This window comes from Priapulus caudatus, unplaced genomic scaffold (assembly GCF_000485595.1).
Source record: "Priapulus caudatus unplaced genomic scaffold, Priapulus_caudatus-5.0.1 Scaffold6, whole genome shotgun sequence".
NCBI lineage: Eukaryota > Metazoa > Priapulida > Priapulimorpha > Priapulimorphida > Priapulidae > Priapulus > Priapulus caudatus.
The window spans coordinates 824,565-835,114 of record NW_014577067.1 but is presented as its reverse complement, the minus strand read 5'-3'; the positions used below and the strand labels follow the sequence as shown (position 1 = coordinate 835,114).

Sequence of the window (10,550 nt, the reverse complement as noted above, 5' to 3'; positions counted from 1 at the left end):
TATATATATATATGTTGTGTGTGTGTGTGGTACGTAGTGTGTGTGTGTTGTTGTGTGTGTGTGTGTGTGTGTGTGTGTGTGTGTGTGTGTGTGTGTGTGTACACGCGCGCGCGTGTGTGTGCGTGTGTGTGTGTGTGCGCGCGTGTGTGCGTGTGCGTGTGGGAAAAGACTAATCCCTGGGCATTCCCACAATGAGTGTGAGGGCGAGCCCACAATGTAGGGGTGGTCGGGTAGGGTATGGTTAGGGTTAGGTTTAGGATTAGGGTTAGGGTTAGGGTTAGGTTTAGGATTAGGGTTAGGGTTAGGGTTAGGGTTAGGGTTAGAGTTAGGCCTACCCTACACGACCCTACCCTACCCGACCACCCCTACACTGTGGATCCTCACAGAGTGCCCGGGGATTAGTCTTAACCGTGTGTGTGCACGCGCGCGCGGAAAGAATGTCAACGCGACAGTGTGATCAAATTCTTAATGTTATTTATTCAGAAACAATCCGTATTTAGTGGGAAACCCTATCATGATCAAATTCTTAATGTTAATTATTCAGAAACAATCCGTATTTAGTGGGAAACCCTATCATGTTAGTTGAGGCGTACTTCACGCGTAAACTCTCGCCGGCGCACGGACGATACGCTCTCCCATCCATCAGTGGCGACGTCGGATGGCTCATAATGAATGCAGAGTGAAGGCGACGTACATCGTGTTAACGTTAATGTTGAATCATCGGAGCTCGCTCGTATGCGCGCATGTTTGGGTTTGTTAATCATTCCCGCTTTTCTTGCAATGTCGGCTAAGGCATGAAATGATGGAAAATCCCAACGTTAGAGACATTAACTCTGACTTACAACGTTGATTAAGATTGTGTATGTTGGTAAAACGAAATGCTACATAATCGTTATTGTAATACGAATATGGTAGGTATGTACGCATATTACCATTTTATGGTGAATACGTCTGTAAAGTATAAATAAAGAAATACTAGTTGTAGCGCTAGTTGCAGCGCTACGACTGAATCGTACTAGACTTAGTTTCGATTAAACTAAGTTTAATTTGACTTAGGCTTAGTTAAGAGAGGAAACTGCGCATGCGTATAGGCGCGGTGAATTTGTCACAAGATTCGTGGACGTTTATTTTTGTTTTGACGTATTTCGTAATGATACTAATTATATCGTTCACGAGCTGCAATGAGCAAGCGTGCTCTCGCGCGCGTTAATAATATTTCGTTAGGAACACGTACAGCTGCTGCCGGTCGAAAGGGATTTGCATTATGAAATTCTAGAATAAGTGCTATGCGTAACATCTGCGAGTGTTCGCATAGCTCCTATTTCTGTCCATTATGCATACTGAATGCATACAGCGTACGTCATTGCGAAATTTACAAAATGAAAGTAAATGAATCATAGCTATCCCGTACGCATTCAGACTCAAACGATGTTGTTATCCGCCGGCATTACACTTTCCATGGTGGCTCCTAAGCGCCCTAGATTTTCATCTATACATGCCAATCAATCCTTTTAGGACAATTTTTCAGCTAATTTAGGTCATTTATGCAGGAAAAGCGAACCACAAAAAAACACCCAGACACACGAGTCGATTTTATGTCGAGATCAGTTACTCATGATTTAGAAAGGATCGCATTTTTTGCCACCATTAAAGCGCAACGTTTTCTCTTCTTTACTTCAGTGTACGCGGCAAGTCTGGGAGATGCGCTGCTGGTGTCTCACGTGAAACTCAAGGAAGGGAAGCAGAAATACGGCCGGCTAGAGATCGAATACGACAACGGAGAGGAAAGCAAATGGAGCGCGGTATGCAGCAAAAGTTTCAAGCAGGAATACGTCGGTAGGTGTGGAGCAGCGACGCGGTCTCTCTATATTTGTATTTGCTGCATAAAGGGCACGCCTTAACAGTATTAACTACATCCATTAGTACAAACCGCGTAAAAAATGTGGTTCGGCGTAGTGGAAATGCTCAAACACCCGAGGAATGTGACTTATTGTGCGCATCAAAGTGTTCACTATCGAAAATGTCTGGAGTCGTGGATGCAAACTATAGTACCGAACAAAACAGCAAAAGAACCATTTCAGTGGACATAGTGAACAAAATAGTATTCTGTATTCTAAACAAGGCAATTTGATAGTGAGGCATATAGGGACTAAGGATTTCACCTCTTTCTCACTCTTCGAATACCTGTGGTATACTTTGCCAAAATATGTCATCCATGGAGCGGTAAGTTAATTATGGGTTACTCACGAGGATCTGTGCGCGACGCTGTCTTTTAGAGCCACACGCTGTGAATCTTCACGCTATGATGGCTAAGGTAAGATTAGGATACGCATTAATTATGCGTCGTGATAGACAGTCCATCATTCACACATAGGTAGACTGTACGTTGATATATGCACATATACTATATATTAAGTATATATGTATTGTAGAGGTATGCTGTATATATATATATATATATATATATATAGCCGTAATTTTCTTGGGTGGTTTCTTTGCCTGGGCTACGATTAGAGTCTTTTTCGCTGACATTGCTTTCCAGTTGCTGCTTCGTTTCTCGACTGTTGAGTGCAGTAACACGTTTGTCATTATCCCGTGAGAGAATAGAACATTCTATACTCTGCCTTTTTTACTCATTTTCTATATCTCGCCCCTCGTATATATTTTCTTCTCGTCTCTCTTCCTTCTCTGCTACACGCTCCCGTTCATCTTCTTTATTCTCTCACCTGTCTTCAACCACATCTCTCTCTTCTTATAATATACGCTCTCTCTGCTTCATTCTCGGAGGTAGATATAGGAGGTGTGGCAACAAACTCCCTGTGCGCATCTTTCTATGGTAGAGAAGATGAGAGGTTATGAACCAGATTTAATGCCATAATTCACATACACGCATGCACGCACGCACGCACGCACGCACGCACGCACGCACGCACGCACACACACACGCACGCGCGCGCGCGCGATGACCGTTAGAGAAACAGAGAGACACTGCTTGCATATCACACACTTTTGCAACCATCTCTACACACCGACGGAGCCGATTTGGATTAATTAGACGCTAATTATTCATAACTAAGGTTAACGCTATGCATCACACACGCGGTAAATGCTAGCAAAACCGAGAAACACCGCATGCAGTTACATGCGCATACCCACACACCAGCCCCGCCACCCCTACACCCGCGCGGAGCACGATTTCGGTTAATTAACTATCCCCGGCATGTATGTCTGTGGAGCGCCACCCCTGGGAGGCTGGAAACATTGCCGACGAGCCAGCAACGCAGTATTTACCCCCAGTCGGCTCTGCTATTAACGCGTACGTGTATGAGGCTACCACCGGCTTCACACGCCGTGGCCTCAATAGCGCGCTCTAACTTTGAATTTCAAATTCCCCATCGAGATGGCAGAATCATTATTAAGAGTTGACCCGAGCGCAATTGGCAATGTACTGCGATATTCCGCGCGCGGGTGTGGACTGATGTCATGTATATGATGGATGGGTGATATATATGCAGCGCGGTTCAGTGTGTACTATGCGGCGAGACAGAGAGAGGGGAAGAACTATCAGTGAGCGTGTGAGTTAATATATTAACCTCTCTAGACAGAGTCCGTTGTTAACCGCATTTCGTGGCATATGTTCTACACGTATTTATATACGAATTCCCCCCTTAGAACACGAATTATGAAGATAGTATCATTTTCAGCAGGTTAGTGCTAGGAATTCAAGTCCCATAGAGTCCCACTGCTCACAATTTGCCGTCCTGCCCTACTTGTCCTGTAACATCGTTGGTCCTCGTGCTCTTTCGCTTCTGATCATTACCGGTACAATTTTATTCATTGATATTCACCTGGAGTTTCTACGTGACAATATCAATTGTCCGGAGTTTCTGTTACAATCAAGGCATTGTATTTATGTCGACCACTGAAGGGGCGACAGCCCGCGCATCTCTTACAAAGCAGAGATGTATAAACGCTTTGTAAATGTTGCGTGTCCATGTCAATTAAAAAATGTAGTCTCGACCCCTAATCTTAACCCTAACCCTAACCATAACATCAATCCAAACCCCAATATACAACCCCATCCTCAACACCAGCCCTACCCCTAACACCATTTCGAACCATAACCCTAACCCCAATCATAACTCGAACCCTAGCGCTAACCCTAACCATAACCCTAGGGCTAATCCTAACCATAGCCCAAATCATATCCCAAACGCTAACCCCCAACCCTAACCATTACCCTAACCCCAACCTTAACCATTATCCTAACCATAACCCTAACCCTAACCATTACTCTAACCCCAATCCTAACCATTACCCTAACCCTAACCCTAACCCCAACCCTAACCATTACCCCAACCCCAACCCCAACCCTAACCCTAACCCTAACCCTAACCATTACTCTAACCCTAACCCTAACCTTACCCCTAAGCCTAACCCTAACCCTAACCCCAACTCTAACCCTAGCCTTACCCCTAAGCCTAACCCTAATCCCAACGCTAACCATAACCCGAACCCGAACCCCTACCCTAACCGTGGATGTTCGTGTGCGCAGATCTCGTCTGTAAGAACCTCGGCTACCCGGTCGGCGGCACCTTCTGGAACTACCCGATCCGACGCAACAAGAAAGTAGCCAGCATCAACTGTGACGGGGCCGAGGCGATTACCGACTGTACCGTCAGCGACCGACTTCTACCGGGGGATGACGAATGCGAGAGATGCCACGGGATCGGCGTGATATGCGCACGTAAGTGTATTTATGGATTAAATGAGTAAATTAATTACCGTTTGAATTGTGCGTTTTGTTTATTAATTGGGAGTAATAATGGTTAGTTTAATAATGTGTCATATATAATGTAGATTATAAATTAATTACATGTTTTATTATATTTTTTGTATTTTTATTATTGTTTGTTATTTGTATATTTATTAATTATGAGTAATAATGGTTAGTTTATTAATGCCGGATATATATATAGTGTGAATAATAGTATTTTGCGAATAGTATTACACTATATTATTCTTATATATACTACTTTATATTTTGTCCTCTCATGCAACTTGATTCAGTTTGGCAAACATAGCTAGACTATGCTTGGAATTTGTTGCTTACAGATTAGTCACACGGATTCGCCATAAAATAAAAATACTTCTTTACCACTCTATCATATTTATTATTTATTAAACAATTAATTATTACTCTATACATTATTTATGTTATTTAATAATTAGTGTAAATGTTCCGACGCCCGAGATAGAGGCCGTAGGTCGGAGAGTCATTAAACAGAGAGCTCGTAAACAAGGATGTGTCACACTGAGCGAGATTCCTCTACAGCGTTGTGTAGTGCTGCGGAGAGAGCTGCAGCCGTTACATGCAATAAGCCATTATTTCGTGATGCAGTTAATGAAGATACTCATTTGACCGATCAACGTAATATTATTTTTTTATCGCATTCTCTCCCTCCGCCTCTCTCGCCCTCTCTCCCCATTCTCTCTCGCGCGCTCTCTCTCTCTCCCCTTCCCATGCACATTATAGTGTTGAACATGAAAATAATATATTTTTCTCTCGTATCAGATCTGCTATCGATTCTCTTCTGATTGCATTATTAATTTTGTGTGTTTACAGCGACAATGCGGCTGGCCGGATTCGATCCAATGATCGGACCGACGGACTTCAAGTCCGTTCTGCAGGTCTATCACGACGGCCAGTGGAAGGCGGTTTGCTACCCGGAAGTTCTCGACAGCAAGGAGAAGCACGGGATGCTGGGAGAGATCCTGTGCCGCTCTGTCGGACAGAAGAAGTTCGTCATGTGGAATAAGGCGTTCCGTCACGCCGACATGTTCCTTAACAACTACACGGAGCCGAGAACTCAGATGGAGGTGAGCGTCTGTCTGTGAGGGGAGGTGAATGTCGGCGGCAGGCATATACGTCGAAGGAATTGCGGCGTTTGATTTTACGTACACGTACAAAAAGCTCGCGTCATTAGCCTGGATTGGGGTTTTTCGTTGCGCGTTTTTGCAATAAAAAACTACATTTGCACTTTAGGCCCAACTAATAAAACGTGTATTAAAAAACTGTTGCGCCAGGAGATTTCCAAAATGAGTAAAAACGTTAAAATTTGGTTCAGCTAGAAGCAAACTCGACTTGTTGTCCAAATTAAGGGACAATTTTCAGTACATACCATGCATAGGTTCGTTCATGGATGCATGATATTTCATCGGATAGGCCGACAGCATCGCGAATACGATGCAGAAATCTGACACCCAAAAACAATATATCAACAGGAGCGCTAATATGAATGATACACCACATGTACATACAGGTTCACGAGTACATTATAATAAAGTCAATAACCTCGTACATTACAGACATGATATAAAATGATAGACTTGCTATGGTGGGAAGCGCCATTATCAAGGCTAAAATCACTAGTCTGCTTCATTAATATCGCCCCATGTTGCCAAGAATGGTACTAAATCAATCAGAGGGAGTAGTTTGTGCATAATAATGCACGGCGTATGGCATAATTGCCGCCGTAAATTTATCATTCACACGATTTCCTTTCGTCGGGGCAATTAACAAATGTAGTTTCACAGACCGTGTAATATATATATATATATATATATATATATATTACGTGTCGTACGTACGTATGCGTCGCACGCGCCCGCACGCACGCACGCGCACGGCAGCCACACGACATAGGCACATAGCACATTACACACACACACCACACACCCGGACACACAGCACGACACCACACACACACACCACCAGGGGCGCGTCCCCCCTACGCAACGACCAGCCACACACTACCCACATCACGACACACACACAACACAGCACATCACACCACATCACGTCACGCACGCACACACACAGATCTACGACACAGCCACACACACACAATTACATTATATATATATCGTGACTGGCGCCACGTATCATTAGCTATGAAAGGCTGTAAAGCGATTTTGATGGATTTACTAATTATTAAGTGCGTCAAAACAGCGCACATATTCGTGGCTATGATCATAGCAAACAACTAAAATCCTACATTCAAATGAAACGTAGCATCCCCCATAGCCAACTGGAGCAGATGTTACATTACTATGATAGTGAAATTATATTGTAATTTCTCAATTTTTACACCTATTTCACAAAAATCGCATAAATATGCTGCGTGGTCACATTAAATATAAATTAAAGACGATTAATGAGCTGCTACTTAATTTAAAGTAATGAATTAGTGAATTCGTGAGATGCTTTCTCTGCCGACTAGAATGGTTTCGTTATATCTAGCGGCTACATTGGAGACGACAAATACATTCTACGAAACAAGCGCGCGTTATCTTTGAAATCAATCAGCGAAACCCGCCTCATCTTTGGCTTCATATGTTTCAGTGAACATCTTGAAGACGAACGATTGTTCTACTCGGCGTCTAGACATGAATAAAACGAATGCAAAAAAGCCGAGACGGTTACGATCTTTAGCGTCCGCGGCGCTCGACGCTAGACACACAAATAATTCGTTAAAAGCATTTCACTAATTTGATCGGAGGGCAGATTTCAGCTTAAATGCCGCTTTAAATGGATAGCACAACTCTGACGTTAGATATTATCTGACTACATCGACTGAACATCAGAAAAGCACGCGCCGTTTGACGATCATTTTATTTATTGCTCGGGTAGCAGATCCTGTCAGTCACAGAATCACGCGCCAGAGTGTATGCAGAGCGAAGGAAGTACTGTAGCTAGATGGTAATAATGATCAGATAGATGCCCCTCTTTTGCTTTCTCTCTCTATCTCTGACTCTCTTCTTTCTCTCTCTCTCTGTCGCTTTGTGTGTGTGTCTCGCTGCTGCTCGCTTTCCGTCCGTCCGTCTGTCCGACGGTATGTATTTATAATACATTTATACCACACACACACACACCACACACACACACACACTACATGGTCACCCACACACACAACCCACACGACACACACATTCTACATCGCACGCACACGCGACATGCAGGCACAGGGTGCTCTGATGAGCGCACACGCACACGCACACACAGAGACTATATATATATAAATATAATATAATTCTACTAAAATTCAGAATCTTAATTGTAGCAAAGACTACTGTTCCACTTTTTAAGAGACGGATGCACACAAGTAACGCAATTTCTGTTCGTAACTGGATATATAAAGGATGGCTTTCATCGAATAACCACGTGCTATTATATGAGTCTAGGGATATCTATATGCGGCTTCTCTATCCACCCTGAGGCAGCACTTATAAACCGAACGCACATATTCTGGAGAAGCGAACGCATAAACAGACTGAGTGTGCTGTTGAATTTTCAACGAGAGGGGTATTAAACAGCGCGTGTAGGAAGCCAATATTCCACCGACATCCCCGCGCCTCTATTGCTAATATAATAATATTGCAGTCATATACGGCCCATTATCGCACCTAGGGCTCACCGAACCCAACACAGGGTGTGCGGTCGTAGTTGATTGTGTTGGCCGCTATATCAAACAGGCAGCCAGCCGCCCAGCAGTCTATTTGTTCAACGCTCTGTTACATGAGCTGTACGTGAGTCTGCGCTACGTACACATGCATATATATGCCGATGACGCATTCACGACGCTCGCATTTGTGATGATATGCAATTATATTACAAATTAAATATATATATATATATATGTGTGTGTGTGTGTGTGTGTGTGTGTGTGTGTGTGTGTGTGTGTGTGTGTGTGTGTGTGTGTGTGTGTGTGTGTGTGTGTGTGTGTGTGTGTGTATAATTATTTTTGTGCATATCGTATACTATATCGTATACTAAGTTTGTCGCTTTTGATTATGATTATAGCACCCGAATCAACGTGTCACTGTTTTAATTCAATTCAGCGAGCCAAAAATTATTAGTAGCAAAACTGGTTGGGCGCGTGATGCATGTTCTGATTACTTGTTCACCGCGGATCTTGTGTCTCATGTGCAGCTGACTTGCTACGGCGAAGAGATGGATGTGAAGGAGTGTAACCCAGTCTATACATCGAAGACTGCCGACGACGACTGCACCGTCATTCAGCTGACCTGCGCCGACGACACGTACACTGACGTCATAACCGAGGAGGCGGCGGACGACGACGAATTTTGCAACCAGACGTCAATGAGTGAAATAGGTGATCGTTCATAACTCTCTCGTGATGACTTGATTCCCTTCCAACATTAACTAACATCGGAAACATTGCACTGGTAGTACACCGGGCAATCACAAAATAATAATAGTATAGGTGTGATCGTGAAGCAGTGGGTGAAGTAAATCAGTAGGTGATAATAAACACAGGGAAAAACGTATATGCATATCTGCGTTACCTAATTTCGAGGCGAAGTTAAGAGCATTTTTACACGAATTTACGTCATGGATTGTGTTTATCACATATTGATTTCATGTCAATCATTCTTGACAAAGGCGATGAAATTTTTTCAGAATCCCCTTGAAAAGGAGGTAACTTAACGCGGATGCGTAGCTATACTTTACCTACGAGTGCCCCCTTCTATCCTTTTAGACCCATAATACAACGTGTGAACCTATTATGCGCTTACTACAAACTGCAAGGCGTTAATTAGTGTTTCAAGGGCACTGGGGCGTTCGACATAATATGAAAGCGAATTCTACCCGTTTCATCCTCTTTATATCGGTTAAGTGCGCTCGCTGCGGGGTCTTTCTTTGCATGGTTATCACTACGCTTTACGCGTATACGCGTGCATTACACGAGTTATAACTGCAGTGAGTGAGTACTCGCCGACTGTGAAAGCTAGAGGATCCGATCTATTGCCTAGAAGAGCTGGGGGCTTACGCGCTATCCTCATATAGATATGCTATCCTTGCGTAAGCTGCCGAGAAAACGCCTGTACATCTCCCCCCCCCCCACCCCCTATTGTGGGCCTGCATGTACTCAAGTCGTAGTTACCACCAGTAACTAAGCAATAAGCGAATAAGTTCCTGCTTTGCAGTTTCTCAATATACGAGGAATCTACGAAGGGCTTCATTGCGCCATGGGCATAAGCGTTTTGTGTGTGACAACTAGGCTTACTACAGTGTATGTGTATGTATTTATACACGGCCTATGAATGTAGCAGCGCGCGTATATTGCAGTTATAGATTCTGTAATTGCGTGTGCAACATAGTGCCGTAACATTTTAATACCAGTGAGAGTAACAGAGTGAGACATAAGAGAAGGTATATAGATAAAGTATAAGACAATTGGTAGGATATAAGGCGGTCGGCAAGAAAGCGAGACATTTGTGCAATTCTCTTCTAATAAGATGGGTCACGATTGTTATATATATATATATATATAGAAGTAGATCATAGGGAATCGATAGCGAATCGAATAGGGAATCGATTCCCTATTATCTACTTCTGATATATATATATCTATATAACAATCGTGACCCATCTTATTAGAAGAGAATTGCACAAATGTCTCGCTTTCTTGCCGACCGCCTTATATCCTACCAATTGTCTTATACTTTATCTATATACCTTCTCT

The 10,550-nt window shown here is 43.3% G+C and overlaps 1 protein-coding gene across 1 annotated transcript in view; it reads left to right on the top strand.

Moving 5' to 3' along the window:
- Positions 1–908: 908 nt before the first annotated feature.
- The window catches only part of LOC106805140, a 21,193-nt gene continuing 11,551 nt past the window's right edge, over positions 909–10,550 (top strand). The window contains exons 1-5 of the mRNA XM_014806631.1: positions 909–915; positions 1,681–1,836; positions 4,556–4,747; positions 5,627–5,880; positions 8,993–9,176. Of these exons, the coding sequence (XP_014662117.1) occupies positions 909–915; positions 1,681–1,836; positions 4,556–4,747; positions 5,627–5,880; positions 8,993–9,176 (793 nt within the window). The remainder of the gene's footprint in view (positions 916–1,680; positions 1,837–4,555; positions 4,748–5,626; positions 5,881–8,992; positions 9,177–10,550) is intronic.